General features: G+C 40.7%; 1 protein-coding gene and 1 long non-coding RNA gene across 2 annotated transcripts in view; one reads left to right on the forward strand and one right to left on the reverse strand.

Moving 5' to 3' along the window:
• The first annotated feature begins 1,592 nt into the window (after positions 1-1,592).
• LOC125883121 (uncharacterized) lies at positions 1,593-18,148 on the forward strand. Its single transcript, XR_007448461.1, has 4 exons — positions 1,593-1,689; positions 4,325-4,420; positions 13,044-13,082; positions 18,039-18,148. It is a non-coding gene; the product is annotated as an uncharacterized LOC125883121 (long non-coding RNA).
• The window catches only part of LOC125883094 (USP6 N-terminal-like protein), a 354,121-nt gene continuing 346,114 nt past the window's right edge, over positions 10,192-18,198 (reverse strand). Inside the window, exons 10-11 of the mRNA XM_049567236.1 lie at positions 18,042-18,194; positions 10,192-12,130 (exon numbers count right to left, since the gene is read on the reverse strand). Coding sequence (XP_049423193.1) covers positions 10,521-12,130; positions 18,042-18,194 — 1,763 coding nt within the window. The 3' untranslated portion in view covers positions 10,192-10,520. The remainder of the gene's footprint in view (positions 12,131-18,041; positions 18,195-18,198) is intronic.

Genomic DNA, 18,198 nt, shown 5'->3' on the forward strand with positions numbered 1-18,198 from the left:
TCTTGGCATTCTCTCCATGAGCTTCAAGAGGTAGTCACCTGAAATGGTTTCCACTTCACAGGTGTGCCTTATCAGGGTTAATTAGTGGAATTTCTTGCTTTATCAATGGGGTTGGGACCATCAGTTGTGCTGTGCAGAAGTCAGGTTAATACACAGCCGACAGCCCTATTGGACAACTGTTAAAATTCATATTATGGCAAGAACCAATCAGTGGCCATCATTACTTTAAGAAAAAACGAGTGGCCATCATTACTTTAAGAAATGAAGGTCAGTCAGTCCGGAAAATTGCAAAAACTTTAAATGTGTCCCCAAGTGGAGTCGCAAAAACCATCAAGCGCTACGAAACTGGCACACATGAGGACCGAGCCAGGAAAGGAAGACCAAGAGTCACCTCTGCTTCTGAGGATAAGTTCATCCGAGTCACCAGCCTCAGAAATCGCAAGTTAACAGCAGCTCAGATCAGAGACCAGATGAATGCCACACAGAGTTCTAGCAGCAGACCCATCTCTAGAACAACTGTTAAGAGGAGACTACGCGAATCAGGCCTTCATGGTCAAATAGCTGCTAGGAAACCACTGCTAAGGAGAGGCAGCAAGCAGAAGAGATTTGTTTGGGCCAAGAAACACAAGGAATGGACATTAGACCAGTGGAAATCTGTGCTTTGGTCTGATGAGTCCAAATTTGAGATCTTTGGTTCCAACCGCCGTGTCTTTGTGAGACACAGAAAAGGTGAACGGATGGATTCCACATGCCTGGTTTCCCCTGTGAAGCATGGAGGAGGAGGTGTGATGGTGTGGGGGTGTTTTGCTGGTGACACTGTTGGGGATTTATTCAAAATTGAAGGCACACTGAACCAGCATGGCTACCACAGCATCCTGCAGCGACATGCCATCCCATCCGGTTTGCGTTTCGTTGGATGATCATTTATTTTTCAACAGGACAATGACCCCAAACACACCTCCAGGCTGTGTAAGGGCTATTTGACCAAGAAGGAGAGTGATGGAGTGCTGCAGCAGATGACCTGGCCTCCACAGTCACCGGACCTGAACCCAATCGAGATGGTTTGGGGTGAGCTGGACCGCAGAGTGAAGGCAAAGGGGCCAACAAGTGCTAAACACCTCTGGGAACTCCTTCAAGACTGTTGGAAAACCATTTCAGGTGACTACCTCTTGAAGCTCATGGAGAGAATGCCAAGAGTGTGCAAAGCAGTAATCAGAGCAAAGGGTGGCTATTTTGAAGAAACTAGAATATAAAACATGTTTTCAGTTATTTCACCTTTTTTGTTAAGTACATAACTCCACATGTGTTCATTCATAGTTTTGATGCCTTCAGTGAGAATCTACAATGTAAATAGTCATGAAAATAAAGAAAACGCATTGAATGAGAAGGTGTGTCCAAACTTTTGGCCTGTACTGTATATCTATATATACAAAATAGTTATTTAATTGTTTAAACTTATTTCATTATCGCGTGCATTTATCTGTTTGTATTATTTTTCTATCGTTTAAAATATGCGAAAGAAAAAACATTTTTCTGAGTTTATAAATAGCGGAGGTCACATCCGGTCACTTCCGGCCGCCATCTTAGTTTGGAGAAATTTGAAAGCGGGCTAAAAACAGTGAAAGGACAAAAACTCTAAAAACCGAGAAAAGAGCGACTGAGGGCTCTGGAAATACTTCCCGAACTGTGGTAAGTGTTGTTTAATAGCGTTTTGTGTTCTCGAAAGATGCCCATTGATATAGTTCAGAAAAATTAAGAAGATAGCGCCATAGACATATATACATGTATATGTATATATGTCTATGGATAGCGCGTCGTCCACCATTCGTAATGCTAAGGTTAGCTAGCGTTAGCCGTTAGCCCGAACAACATTTACGGGAGGTGATTAGTGGCACTCATGCACTTTTCATTGGGCGAAAGCTTTCCTCACTGCCGACCTGCTGCTTGTGCTTACATGATTAATGTGTCGCCGCATTTCTGCGTATGTTTTTCCTCGCTAAATGTCAGTAACGTTAACGTTAAGTTTCTGCTGTTGGTGTTTGTGGTTACTAGCTAACTTCCGGCTTTTCTGCTGCACATCTTGTTTGTGTGCAGTAACATTGGGCTGAGATTTCATTTAATATCTGCACTGCTGACTTGCTGTTCTTCTCCTGACTACTGGTGGATGATTGATGTACGTTTCAGGTTGCTTAGTTTGCTTTATTATGCAGCTGGCTGCATTTGTGGGTTTTATTTACCAGGTATCATTGGATTGTAAAATAACGTGGTGTAGCAGATGAGCACATTTCTTAGTGATGGAACTATAATGGTCATGTTAATAAGTATGAGTAATCATGTTTATATTGGGTTGAATTGGTCTTTAGCATTATGCCTCCCAGTGGTATTGTTTTTCAATGTTTTGTGATCTATAAATTACTGGTGGTAGTAGAGCCAATTAACAGAATGACAGAACAAACAAACAATAAATAAGATGGCAGAAGAAAGAAAATAGATTTAGGTAACATTTAGGTTTAGTTTAGTTTATTTATTTATTTGCAAATACATGTACAGTAAAGACAGGAGAAAAGAAATTAAAAGTTGAATCAGAATCAGAAATACTTTATTGATCCCCGAGGGGAAACTTATGATTGACTGATTTTTCTGATATTTCTGAAAACATTGTGCTGGAGAGATTAGAAGTCAAAAATGGCTTATGAAGATACCTCCTAGGGGTGGGAATCACGAGAGAGGATCCACAATACTATATTATCACGATTCTGAAGTCGCAATGCAGTATTATTGCAATTTTAAATATGTTGTGATATGCTCAGTATTGTGATAAAATATATATAATTATATATATATATATATAGATATAGATATATAGATATATATTGATATGTTGCGATTTATTGTCTACCACACAAGCTGATATGTAATAATGAGTTGTGAGAAACTGTTTTGACTTAATTTCTCTCTAAATAAAGTTTAAATCTAGATGTCAGAGATAGATAATCAAGCTCTGAAGTGATGGGAATAGGAACCTACATTTCAGAAGTGCAAAATTTGGCTCTTAATTTGATTTGTAAAGGTTGTAGTTTTACTGACTGGCCACATGATGGCGTGATTGTGTTAATCTGAGAGGTGAAAGCCAGGAGGGCTGACAACAAAGCACGTTCTGTTGTCCGATTAAATCCTAAAAGTGATTACTTTGTCAGTGTAAACATTTTGGACTTGAAGGCACAGGTGCTGAGTTCATTCTTGCACAATTAACAAATACTCTGGGTACAGATGTGACCTGTCTTATCAAGTTATTTTTGAAGGCTTAAAGGAAAGCAAAGTAACGTTGTGATCAGTGTTGCTCAGTGGATCATTACCTGTTCCTCACAGTCATAAAGGTTGCTGGAGGAATTGTAGTTGAAATTTATTATCAAAAATATTTAGAGCATGTCACAAGAACAGGATCTCATGATTCACAGCAGTGGTATTGTCTTTAATCTGCAATCTCTTTGTATTAAAGTAACTGAAGTGTGTTTATTTGGTGTAAACGGTTTAGGACTACAACTGTTATTGTCACTGTTGATCAGTCTGTTTGATTATTGTTTTTACATGTCTGGATTAATTGTTCAGTCAAAAACACCAGCACATAGTGACAAGTGCCACAATTTTATAGACCAGAAAGTAATCTATTTAAATTACTTGTTTTGCAGTGATGTTTTTAAATATTCTTATGTACTTTTCTCCCTGAAATATAACTAAAATATGTGCGTAAATTACATTTTCAGTTGCAACTATTTTTACCAATTGATTATGGGTGGGCGATATGGCCCTAAAATAAGATCATGATTATTTCAGGGTATTTTTGCGATAATGATATTCATTATTAATTAGTTATTAATCTAAGAAAATAGAATTGCAACAAAATAAGTGATAAAGTTCCTTCAAATATTCAGCAAAAACTAAACAAAAATGGTCTCTCATTTCTTCAGTTTGTGAACAACAACAGTAACTCAGAGTGAGATTCAGATTCTGTTACAATATTAATAGTTCAACAAAATAAAATCTACCTCAAATTACACATTTAAACAGCTCCCAAATACAAAAATGACCCCTGGGAACTATATATATATATATATATATATATATATATATATATATATATATATATAAATCAACAGGTGATTTCCTTCTTTTAGTAAAATCCTAAATGACTGAGTTGTTTTTTTCCACCTGGACCTTTATGCACTGCCATTTCTCCTCTAATCATCACGCTGTAACCTCTGACAGGCTGTTGTGTAGTTTTTTGTCGAGCTGCAAGCATCATGCAGGTTTTTCATTTCCGCAGGTTTATGACAAAATCACTTGACGACACAGTGAGAGAGGAGAGGGAGAGACGCTGTGCTGCTGCCAGAGGAGCCGCTGAATGAGTTCCCTCTGAGCGGTAAGAGTCTGACTAAAAGAGTCTGACAAGTAAAACATTCAGGACGCCACAGTTAATTCCACACTACTGAAGCTGCTCCTCTTTTTGGAACCACAGCAGGGTCTGTAATAATTGTGCTTTCAACCATATTTGCTGTTGCAGTGCGTAACAGTACGACGTCAACAAGTCGAAATGTTGCAAATATGAAGAATTTTCCATATCATATTAAAAGTTATGCCGATATTGTCATGAACAACATGATGTGGCACTGCCAACAGTTAATCTATCAATAATTATTATTTTTTCTATAAATGTAATCTATAAATGTTCAGAAAATAGTGAAAAATCATGTGACGTCTTAAAATAACTTCTTCTGATTGACAGTTTAAAATCTAAATATATTTAATGATCCGTAAACAGAGAAAAGCAGCAAATCCTCACAGATGAGAATGCAAATGTTTGTGACAAATGACTTGAACAATTATACCAACTATCAGAATTGTTGCAAAATTATTTGGTTTTAATTGACTTGGCGATTTAATCCTTTCAGCACTAATTTCAAGTTTCACAAAACACAATGGGCTCTGCAGTGCAGCAGTGGCAGCGTGTATTTGGCAGCTGATAGTTTGTTTTAATTCATTCCAATCAACAGCTTATTCCAGTGAGCTATTCTGAGCTTTCCTCTTACATTTATCTTCTCATTTATGCAAATTGTTTCCCAAAATAACACGACTGAGCTTAAGACTTGTCGGTTCAAAGAAACATCCTGCTGCATCTCTGTTAGGTCTTCTAACCACAGATTTGTCATCTTATTTACACACGTCTTCACACCACTGACAACAGACATCAGAGGCAGGATGGTGTCGATCCCCAGGGTTTACTCATCCAGCAAAGCTCCTGACATGACATTCAGCTGGAGTCTTTTTCAATTTATCCTGAAAGATGCAGTAACAACATGTGAACAGGCAGCTGAATGATGCCATCAGGCTCCCTACAAGCTCTCATTATAATGTCTTCAGCAGCAGATCATTCATTTACCTTTTTATAAATAATGTCTGTATATCTTAATCAGGCTAGCTTGTAGCTGGGTTAGCAATTATTTTCATTATTGATAAGTCTTCCAGTTTTCCCCCAGATTAATTATTTAGTCTATAAAGTGTTAGAAAATAGTGAAAAATACACATTACTATTTCTTAAAGCCACATTTGATCTCTTTAAATAGGTTTTTTTGTGCCCCAAATGATCAGGTAGCCCTACCTATCTCGTAAGACACAGGTAAAGCTGAAAATCGTCACCGCTGAAGAGCTGGAATTAGGAAGAATTTTCTATTTTTGCTTTAAAAAGTATTTAATTGAAATTCAAAATAGCTTGGCTGACTGATATTCATTGATTATATCAGGTTTAGATTGTACTTTATCCCCATTAACAGAAAGAAATGATGAGATGAAAGTGTAGCTGATGTAAGTATAACTTGGAAATTAAATATTGGATGTAGTATTCCAGTCTTGTTTTACTGGGGAAAAGGACCTATTGGTTTCAAGACTTGGCTGCATTATGATGGTTTTCACTGTGAATTAGTCTCTAAATAGTTTAATTAATTGTTTAGCATTTAAATGTGAGATAATAGAGAGACATCGACAGACAAAACCCCAAGATAATGTTTTCAAAGTGCTTGTTTTTTTCTCACTAACAGTGCAAAACCAAAAAATACTTAGTGCACAATGGTATAAAAGAGAAAAGCAGCATGTTCTCACATTGAGAAGCTGCAGCCAGTGAATATTTACTTATAAAAATAATACTTTTTGCTTGTTTTAACCAAGTTAGATTTTAGCAGGGTTGGCATATATTTAATTCTACCAACCTTTTTCCCTGATTAATTTTTTAGTTTATAAAATGTGAGGGACCTGTGAAAAACATAACCATTACTATTTCCTAAGGCTGAATTCGATCTTTTCGAGTTGCTTTTTTAATTCCCCCCAAATCATCAGTTAACATTCTCATAAGACACAGGAGAGCTAAAAAAAAAAAATACACACTATTGAGAAAATTAAAAATCAGAGTAGCTTGGTCTGATTGATTATCCACTGATTGTTTCAGCTTGAGACTGTAGTTTATTCCCATCAACAGAAAAAAAAATATTTGAATAGATGCCAGTCAGTAGTTAATTGGAATAAAAATTAAGTTCAGATAAATTGGAGATACTGGATATATTGTATTCTTATTTTACTGGGAAAATGATTTAATGGTTTTAAAGGGATAGTGCACCCAAAAATGAAAATTAGCCATTATCTACTCACCCATATGCCGATGGAGGCCCTGGTGAAGTTTTAGAGTCCTCACATCCCTTGCGTAGCTCAGTGGGGGGAGCGGCCAGCACACTTAATGGCAGACGGCGCCCCAGACTAACGTCCAAGAACACAAAATTGAATCCACAAAATATCTCCATACTGCTCATCCGTAGTGATCCAAGTGTGCTGCAGCCCCGACATAAAAAGTTGTTTAGAAAAACATCATCTGAACTCTGTTTTTAGCCTCACTGTAGCCTGTAGCTCTGACTGCTTCTCTATGCTCCGCGCTCACGTGTGCGCACTCAGGGTGATCGGTGATGCACGGTCTCTGAAGAGCAGCAGTCTCGTCAGTACTGATGTCCAGATACTCAAGTGCAGGCATCGCCAATTCCCAGTCTGAGCAGCAAAGACTTTGCTCACCCGTTGGCACTGCTTTGCATTTGAAACAACTACACCACCAGGTTTCCAGTGCTCGACTCCGGTATTCTGTGGCTGGCTGAGGGTTAGGCTCATGAGCTGCGGCGGCTGCTTCGTCCAGTAGCCTGAGTTCCTTGTCCGTATACTCGGGCTCAAACAAATACGGCTCAACAAAGAAATGCTGTTTCTCCTCAATTTCAAAGTCTTCAGACATGTTGGGCTGTCCTTTGCTAAAAGACCGTAGTGCAAATTATCTTTTAGCTCTGTGGTTACCGTTTTCTCCCCCTGCGGTGCACATGTCACGTAATGTAAACACGGGTGAGCAAAGCTCATGCTTTCGCTGGTCTCGCGCAGGCACGCACACGTGAGCACGGAGCACAGAGAAGCAGTCAGAGCTACAGGCTACAGTGAGGCTAAAAACAGAGTTCATATGACGTTTATCTAAAGAACTTTTTATGTCGGGGCTGCAGCACACTTGGATCACTATGGACGAGCAGTATGGAGATACTTTGTGGATTCAATTTTGTGTTCTTGGACGTTAGTCTGGGGCGCCGTCTGTCATTAGGTGTGCTATCCACTCCCCCCGCCGATCTCCGCAAGGGATGTGAGGACTCTAAAACTTCACCAGGGCCTCCATTGGCATATGGGTAAGTAGATAATAGCTGAATTTTCATTTTTGGGTGCACTATCCCTTTAGGACATACTCGCAACCTGATGATTCTCACAGTGAAATAGTCTCTCTTTGATTAATCATTTGGCATTTAAATGAAAGAAAATTGTGAGAAATCCTAAGATTATTTTTTCAAATTGCTTGTTTTCAGTCCAAAACCTAAAGATATGTAATGCACAGAGGTAAGCAGCAGATTCTCACACTTGAGAAGCTGCAGCCAGTGAATGTTTGAAATTTTAGCTATTAGTATTTTATTTTTTATAAATATTTTATGTATATTTTAAATCAAGTTAGATTTTAGCAGGGCTAGCAGTTTAAGTAATTATCGGGTTGCATGATATTGGATTTTTTGCCAGTATTCAATATGACGATCTCAAATGACTGATAACCGATACTGATATCAATATATCCAATTTTTCCCCACCTAATTTTAGTGATCATCAAGTCTCTCATATTATGCGTGTGTACTCTTATCATGACGGCCCACCACCAGATGGAGACATGAAATACAGTACTTTTCAATGTATGTAATATTCATTCATTGTGCAACAATATGTAAAAGCATGTCGGGCGATTGTGATAGTTCATTTTAAAGTCGATATCGGCTGATACTGGTGACGTACCAATATTATTGTGCATCCTTTAATAAATTATTTAGTTTAGAAAATGTAAGAAGTAGTGAAAATACACAAACTTGATGTCTTCAAGTTGCATCTTTGGTCCCCAAATTATCAGTTCAGTGTCTTGTAAGACACAAGATAGCTAAAAATCATCACTATTGAGAAACTGGGAGTAGGAAAAAAAGTATTCAATTGAAAAATAGCTTGACTGATTAATCGATTAATTATTAAAGCTATAGATTGTAATTTATCCCCCATTGATAGAAAAAAGATTTGATGAGACAAAATTTCAGCTAATCTAAATATATCTTCAAAACACAAATATAATGGATATAATACTTTGGTCTTGTTTGGAAAACGACTAATTGGTTTTAAGATAAGGATGCAAGGTAATGATTTTCACAGTAAATTAATCTCTCAATATTGTGATTAATTATGTAGTGTACAAAATGTGCACTACAAACCCCCAATATGTTTTCAAATTGCATTCAATTGTCCAGTCCAAAACCAAATATATTTAACGTACAATGACATAAAACAGAGAAATGCAGCATGTTTTTATATCTGAGACACTGCAGCCAAGTTTATCAAGTGTAGTACAGAACATAAACTACAATATTACTGATTTAATTTTTGGATTAATATAATTTTGAAGTGCTGGAATCTCATTTACTTGAATATTTAAAAATGTATAATCTGAATTCTACATTTATTGCTTTTAAACTCACTTAAAAAAAAATACATCCTTACTTTCTGCCTTATATCCTCGTGTCCCCACTGGGGGGCAGAGTTTCATTATTAGTAGAAAAACCTTGTGGAAATAAACCTCTGATTTACAGCCAGTCAAAGACAGAGCCAAAGAGTCATTTTCACCCTCTTCATTTTATTAAGCAAAGTATCAGAATGGTCTGCAATTAGTTGTTTAACAAAAAACAAAGATAACTTAGGGAATGTAATGAACAGTACGGCAATACTGTTTGGGAGTAACTGCTTAAAACCAGAGTATGAGGACTAATAGAAATAATAATAATAAAAGGGAATGTGGCTGATTAAATGTTGAAATGTGTGACTCACACATTTGTGACATGTAGTGTGTGCATATGTGTGTGTGCCAGATGACTCTGTATGCCAGTGAAGTGCCAGCAGCTGAACAGTAGTTGATATGACAGTGTTGAGAATAATAAGACATAATGAAGTAAAGCAAACTTGTACTGAAACTAGTTCACATCCATCTCTGGCTGCATGTGCTCAAGATGTGAAGACTACAGTACGGCAATTTAAAAAAAACACGTTACCTATGGTTACATAGCAAATCAGATGACTCAAAGCTATCAAACCAGAAAATATATATATTATTAGCCCTCACAAATTAGCTCTCTATTCCTTGAGTCTCTAATCAGGGTTTGAATTTAACCAAAAACTACACTGGCCTCAAACACATGTAAATACCCAATGTACTGTACTTCACATATGAAAGAGAAATTAATTGCACATCAGTTAATCAGGAAGGAATATTATCACTGAAACTGAAAGGGAAAAGGCTAAAAAATAAATCAACAAACCTGCTCGTTCTACAGTGGAGGCGCTTCAAAATTGAAATCAAAACGTACAGTGACCCCGTTCATCACTGCTCTCTAACTCTATCATTGGACATAGTATTCTCATTGAAAAATAACATTCACAAGCAGATAGAGTAAATCGATCTCTAATGTAAATATCTGGAAGTAACATATAAAAAAATAAAGATGGAAAATAAATCAGAGTTTTGCCCCTGCTACTGATAACAAAAAAAAATCCACTGTACATATCAGACTCTAAAAGATATATGCTGTCACCTGTCGTTAATGATTTACATCCAAAAATAAAATAAAATCTTCAGTCAGTTTTTTTTTTCTCTTTTTAAAGTGATAAGTAAAAACGTCAGAGGCTGGTGTGTCCTGCAGCATTAACGCCGCAGTGTGACAGTCAGAAGGTCAGTACTTCACACATAAAGAACAACAGAGCAGAAACAAAACCAGGCTTCTAACAAAGCTAGGACTACTGCTCGTCTTTACCACAGTGTCAGTGACTACACCTCAGTTATTTATGTTTTGTTTACAGTGTCTTGCCATTTCTGTATCGTCCAATCACAGCAGCATGGACTCCTGCATGGCAAACGCCTCCTGTGCGTGCCTGTAGTGTGGTCCTCCAAACAGTTGGGGGAGCTGTTGCCTTATGACGGGCTGCTGCTCCTGGAATTGTGTCCTGTAGTGAAGCAGGCTGTCTGGTTTTGGGGGGAAAGTGAACTCCTGAACGGGAGACATTTGGGCTCGCTGGAAGCTGGGCGAACGGGGCATCCCACCTGGGGACTGAGGGGGCAGCTCATCCTCCGGCGCCCACGGGAGCCCGTCTACAGGCCGCCGAGGCCCGCCCTCTGGCAGGAAATGTGGGTTTGCCTCACCTCTCCGATGCCCCTCAAACCTGTAGTCCACCGGAGCATAGACCTGTGTGGTGGAGGTGAGCTGTTGCAGGTAGATAGGGGTGGAGCTCCCCTTGGTTTCCAGCTGTATGGAGTGCTCCGGGAGAGGCCTGGTGTTTCGGGGGTTGTGGGTGGAGCTTGGTGGCGGCCCCCTGCGGTAGGTGGTGTAGGAGTTGTTCATGAGAGCCTTGTCTGGGGAGAGGTTGTTGGCTGGCCGCTGGGTGGTGGCGTACGCTCTTTCCCCGTACACCACATTTGAGGGCGGGGTAAATCTGTTGGGCGGGGCATAGTGTCTGTCCTCCCCTCTGTGGTCCAGGCTCACGCTGTACGCAGGATGGAAGATGGGGACTTCGGTTGTAGTTCTGCCTGGGGAGTGCTGCTGAGGAGGGGTGAGGTACTGGCTCTGGTTGCCAGGGTAGCTGGACTGGACCCCTCCTGGACTGTTGTGGGAAAACGAAGGAGGAAGAGGGTGTTTTGCCATCCTGGGCCCTGATGCGACGGAGACGACGCTCCCGGTCAGGCTGGTGCCACGGCTCGGGCTGCCCTGATGGAGGGATGATACACTGAAGGGTGTCTCACTGCGGGGGGTCCTCATTCTGGACGGAGGTCTGTCAAGCTCCAGGATCTCGAAATCCTGCTCTGGCAGCCCTGGTACGTTGTCATACTGGGAGGCGTTGGAGCCTCGGTCGGAACCGGGGACGAAGCCCTTGGAGCGTGGCCGGCGGTGGGGCTGAGCGCTGTCCTCTGGGCTGGAAGGAGCCGGCGACGCCCCTCTGCTCAGCTGGACCTCCCGGGCTGCTGCTGCTTTGACTGCTTCCAGCTTCGTCTCGGAGGGTTTGTACCAGCGTGGAGTGATTTCTCTGCGAGAGCTGGAGGCCGCGTTGGAGTTGTGGTTGGCGATGGCGTGGCCCTGAGGCCTCCCTCTATCCACTGTAATGAGCTGTGGTGTAGGGGTGGGGGCTGAGGGTGGGGTTGCTCCTCTCTCAGGCGTGGTGGAGGTGGACTGCTTTTGCTGCTCATTGGGGATCTCCCCTGATCCCCTGGAGCGGACATTCCTCCTGTCATCCTTGTTGCGGCGGGTCACTTTCTCCAGTGAGTCCCGGCGTGACCGGCTGGGGGGGCGGCTGTCCCGCTGACGGTCTGGTACAGGACTCGGGTCCCTGGGAGGCTCGACTGGCTCGGCGTGGCTTTGCCCGTTGGCCACGTGGTTCACCGCTGCTACTGCCACCTCAGGAGGAAGCTGCCCGAGAGGCTTCTTGGGAAACTCTTCCTCTTTACCTGCAAGACCAGAACAGTAGAAACACATTAGAGCACCATCAGGAAACAGAACTGAGCAGTGATGGGTTGACACATTGTGTGGCGCTGATTCACGTCAGATGAGGAGTCACAACAGGGACATGGATTCATGCAACACCACTGCCATAGAGAGGTCAAAAAATAAAGGAGAATTACATTCATGACGACACATAAATACATTTTCACAGGCAAAGAGCAAAGGACAGAAAGAAACATCAGAAGTAGTGTTTGATTTTAATTCCCAGCTTGCTGGAGGGGCTCAATTAGGAAGTGACATTCTATTGAGTGGTCTCTGAAATTATGAGTTTCACTCCATTTCATTAAACTGTACTTAGCTGCAGCAGTAGCCCCAGACTCGAAAGGTCATACAGAAACAGTTCTTGATAAATGAACCATGTTAAATGTACCGAGACTGATAAGTACAAGCTTAAAAGCCACAGAGATATTTCTTCACTTAGACCTCTCAGCTTGCACCAGAGTTACTACACTACATGTCACAAGTTCAGACGTTAAGACTTAAAGTTACTGCTCTAAAAGAAATGAAACATATACAGTGTGACACAGTGATGGTGACGCTGGGTGTTGATGGGGACTGGAAGGGAAAGTGTGATCACCAGAGTTGGGCCGGGAGGCAGCAGCTGGAGGGAGATGAGGTGCTGTGGGAGTGATCCAGGAAGTGAACTTAAAGAAACTGAATTCACAAACTTGAGTGTCTGCCCGTGATGAGTTTATCTACCTTTTTCTCTTGTACACATGGGTCAGAGTGGACTAACTCAAACTATCTTGTCCAGTTCTCCCTCCTCAGAATTGAATCAGTTTATGTGAAAAAGTAAAACTATTATTTCCTTTACAACTGAAACAGCTGTGTTGCAAATAGTTTTTTGTTTTCTTTCAGGCATCCTTCTTCACCAAAGACTATCCTGTCCACAAACTGGTGAGTAAAGCTGCTCATAGATCCTGTGTGTATATTTTAGATGTAGCACCGGCAGGATTGATAGTTAACTTTTTTTGAGAACCTTGCAGATGACTCAAAAACTCTTGATAGCTGACAACACAGAGAAGCGTGGACCTGTCAAAATGTTTTAAATTATTAATTCACCGTCAAAATATTTTTTATATATAATCAATAAAACCTTGAGGATTTCACTGAGATGCCGTAATATTTTTGGCAAAAAAAAAGCAGAATTACAACACATTTGGATTAATATTTATGTTAAAAACCTCTAGCTGTATTCTGAATAAGAGCTGTGCAGCATGACATTAAAATTTGATGATCAAATAGAAAAAAAATCATACTATAAATTAGTTAACTTCCCTTAATTTCCTTTCATATTAAACTGAGTATGTGTGCGACAGTAGTGCCACACTAATACAGCTGTGAGCACAGATTCTGGCTGGTTTCACTGAACTTCCTCTAAAGTATACGAGCATTGTTAAACCAGTTTTATTTTGTCCTCCATGTTCCTTACTTCATGACAGAGCTGTTCAAGGCCACCATATTGGTCGCCGCTGGCAGGTATCAGTATTGTTTTTATTTCACACAGCTGGAAGGAGGAAGTGATTTCAGCGCAGTGAGAGGGTGTTAAACAATGAAACCTGTCTAACCTTGCCTCAAGGAGCTGCTTTCACACCGGGAGAGTATTAATGCTGCTGTAGAGGCTTTTACCTCGCTGATAAACAAAAGGTCACAGGGAAATAAAACAGTAGTGATGTTATTGGATTTGAAGGGTCATAACATCACAGAAAAGATGCTGTTTTTACTTTTTCTGTCAATCCTTCCTTTTTCAATCTGTCAAACCCGAACCTTCTCTTATCTTTTATAGTATAGGTTGGTTTGACAAGAATCTTCCTTCCAAACATTCAGCGCCTTATCTCATTTTTTGTTCTGAAGAGACAAAATTATTACATGTGCGGATACTAAATATCCGCACAAACGATCAGGTTTTGGCATCCAAGTTCTCACGTTGGCTTTTACTTTTTTGTAGGGGTTAGTCAGTACGTTTACACGACATAAAAGTGATTTATCGAATTAGTCCGACAAAAACTTCACTTTCAAAATAAATGTTAACATGTTTGTCTGACGTTTTACTAAATCAGATTTCTCAAAGCTGGACTAACACACCCAGATAATGCGACTGGGAGTTGAAGTACTCCATAGTTTCTGCCCCAGGCTTTGACCCGACAGTTGAGAGCAATAAATGCATAACAGAAGAAGAAGCCGGTAACAACATGGAGAAATCTCTATCCAGAGCTGTGCGTTTTTTGGAAGGAAAATATTTACAGAGCTGTAAAGTTGTCCACCATGGTTCCAGTTTGCCACCAGCTAACCGAAGCTAACTTATCTGTTTGTCTGGTCTGTGACGTAATAGGTCAACTGGAAAAAGGTCCAATACTAACAAGCTAAAAGGGGGCATATCATCACCTATCGTGGCAGAGTTGGACATACTTCTGTCAATAAATCAGTTCCCCTCCCGTGCTTGTATACTGGGACAGTAGTAGACAAGGACAGTGGCCTAGTCGAACTGTAACCGTGACTTAACTGTGCATGTAAACGTACCGAGTGACAGAAAATAACTGAGTCCACACACTGCCACTGGAGATCAAAGATTCACCCAGCTGCTGTTTGCACAGAGTAAATTACACTGCGGTGGTGATGTGGTCCGGAAAGGAGCAGACCATCTCTTAACTCAAACTAGGCCAAGTCAAGTTCAAAACCATAAAACCACTGTCATTTCTCACAGTGTGGCCAATTCTGACACAAAAATGCAAATTTGAAAAATACCCCCTCCCATGCACACCAGCAAATTTGGTAGCAGATGGTTGTTAAAACAGAAGTTAAACAAAAGCCTCCAATGTTGGGAAAAGAGGCTCATTATCTTGTCATCGGGCAGGGAAATGAACAGACAGCTACTGTTATAGCTGTGTGGGCTCTGGAAGAAAGGAAAGTTCTGCGTTTCTTCTTCAGCTACTGTATTAAAGTAAAACATCTGACCAAAAAATGTGGTTGCTGCTGGTTAAGAGGACTAACTTACACACTAATCACTAAATGTAGGAAGATGACACAACCTGGAGAAGATTGTTGAAGACAGGTGCTGATCCAGTCTGTGAGTTTATAGGTTAAAGGGACAGTTCACCCCCAATGCTAAATACATATTTTTCCTCTTACCTGTGGTGGTATCCGTCAGTCGAGACTGTTTTGGTCAGAGTTGCTGAGTCAAAGGGATGTCTGCCTTCTCTCAGCTGGTGGTGATCAAAGTGCCAAAAAATACATTTGAAAAACTCAACAGCAATGTCTCTTTCTAGAAATCATGACCCGGTTACTCAAGATAATCCACAGACCTTGTTGCGAGCAGTTTGATCTAGGAACTATCTTCTTTGTACCAAACTACACCTGCCAAGCAAATCAATGCGCAGAAGGAAGCGTGCATCTACTCATTGAAGAGATGCTCATGCTCATGACAGTGCAAGATGTAAACATTAATGGCGTCCTCCTCGGGTGAGCTAGCAGTAGATGCATACTTCCTTTCAGTTTGGTCGAAAGAAAATAGTTTTACAAGGGGTGTGTTCCGATTTGCATACTTTTTCTTAAACTTTCAGTAGGTACTGCAGCTGCCTTTAAAAAGCACGTACTGTTGCATGCAGTATGTACACAATTAGGACACACTACTGTCTCATAACGTTACACTCTGAACTTTGACCCTCCTGCTTATATATCTGTTACCTTGGAGATAAAACAAACGGCACTTACAGAGTTGGCTGGAGACAAAGATCAACCCTGAGAGCTCTGCTGTTGTTACTTTGTGATGTGTGTAGTTTAACTTTAAAGTTGTAACTGCACAGTTTGTAGATGCTAACATATTATATCTGTGAGTGAAATCACATCTGCAGTTCTCTGCCAGTGTTCTTTTTAGTTACGTCCTTTTGTTGTTTGTAATATTTATGATTATTTCGTTCATGTTATATTCCCATTATTACTGTTCGACTGGTCATGAGTAACTTCAATGTGCTGTCACTCGTCATTGTGACTTCTGACAGCTGTCAATGAGCTGTCAAGCTGTCATTTGTTTGCGGCGTGGTTAATGTGATGTAGCGTTCACTGTGCAGAGGACTGTGGGTCAGGATAGCCAGAAAAGCATGCTGGCTTGCATACTGCAAAATCCAACCAGATGTAGTACAACATCATGGTATTTTCAGTATGCTGCATTTGACATATCATGTACTGGGACATTCTAAATCTTTTTCTGGCAAACTATGGCCCTGTCCAAATACTTGCACTTGCGCCCGCCATGTAGGGTGTCCCAGTTGTCTTCTGTTGTTATCAAGGGGTGCAAACCTGGACCCTTAATGCACCCTTTCCGAAAGCTCGCATCAGACCTCACTTCCAGCAAGTGCACTTCAGGGAAGACCTCAGGGCACAAGTGTGGGTATTTGGACAGGGCCATTATTGTACGGTGGTATGGGGATTGGAACGTGCAGAAGGTCTGTGGATTATCTTGAGTAACCAGGTCATAATTTCTGGAAAGAGACATTGATGTTGAGCTTTTCAAGTATGTATTTGGCACTTTGACTTTGTATTTGCCATCTAGTTTCATCTCCAACGCTCAGCAGCTCACACCAAAACAATCTAAACTGATAAACAGCTCTACAGGTAAAAAGAAGAGTATGTGTTTATGATTAGGGGTGAGCTGTCCAATTAAGGTATATTTCTCCAACACAGTAACCCAGCTTTATAAAAGGAAGTTGGTACTTTCAAGTCACTACGACCACTTTAAAGAGCCATTTTCATGTTTAAATAATGAATGTGCAGAACAGCTTTTGACTAAAAAACGCAAAATAAATATTGAAATGTTAACTTCAGAGTTAAAACTCATCATGCAGTGCCTTTAGTTGGCCACCAGATGGCACGTTATGTCACCTGAAAGACCTTTGTGGACACAGCTGAAACTCTACAACCACGTCAGAATCAAAACAGAAGTAAAGGGTAGGAAAAAAACTGAAGATACAAAGACAGGAGGAGGGCCAGCCACTGCAGGACTGAAGCAATGCATCTGAACTTAGTTAAAATATTAATGTGGGGGAATAAAAAACAGCTGGAAGACTAGTTTGTGAAGGAAAAACCCGAGTGCTGCTGGACAGACAGGCGACAGACAGGACGGACGAAGAACGAACGAACGGACTGACTGGGGGACAGATGGACAGAGACATGGAGAGGGGGAAGACCAGTCAGGATAGCCCACCGGTTACTGTTGTAGGAGGGGATGTGGCCCCCACTCACGGCCACACTTTTGTTGTTGTTGGCTAACATTGTTTGAAAGAAGAAGGAGAGAAGGCAGATTAATGAGGAGACAGAGCAAGATTAGAAACACACACACATACTACTAATATACTGATACAGCTACGAGCTAAAGGACAGCAGGAAGCCACAGGGACTGTCGTGTAAAAGACATCATACATAGGAGTGTTTGTTTCACTGTTAATTTGATGTCAGGTGGATTGCTGATTTTCTTTAGTTATTTTTCAATAAGTGTGTGTTAACTAATAGACTAATCATTGAATTAATAAAAGTGCTTTTTTTTGTCTAAACCCTTAAAAGATTTGATTTAAAATAGGGCTGTCAAGCGATCAAAAAAAAAAAAATCAAATTAATTACATGCTGTGTGATTAATTATTCTTAATTGTATATATGAACTTTTGCTGTGAAAGTACTGAAAAATTTCAGTTCAAACTATTAATCAGTTCCATAGTAAAAATGTGAAGAACAGAGCAGCATTTTGGTTTGTATTTTGCTTTGGTTCAGCGTTGAGTCGGCCGCATCAGAACTTCAGTCAGAAATGTCCCTTTAGGTATTAACGAGGGTGATTCTTCATCTGTGTGCTTCATGCCCTAACAGTACCTGGTGCGGGCAGCTCCAGCTTCGCCCTCCTGAGCTCCGTCATGGACGCCTGTAGCTGCTCGATCACAAAGTCGTCCTCGAAGAAGAAATCTTTGGACAAAGTCACCTGCAGAAACTCCACCAGCTCCTCCATGGACAGCTTCATCAGATGCTCTGT

The sequence above is a fragment of the Epinephelus fuscoguttatus genome, linkage group LG22, assembly GCF_011397635.1.
Source record: "Epinephelus fuscoguttatus linkage group LG22, E.fuscoguttatus.final_Chr_v1".
Lineage (NCBI taxonomy): Eukaryota > Metazoa > Chordata > Actinopteri > Perciformes > Serranidae > Epinephelus > Epinephelus fuscoguttatus.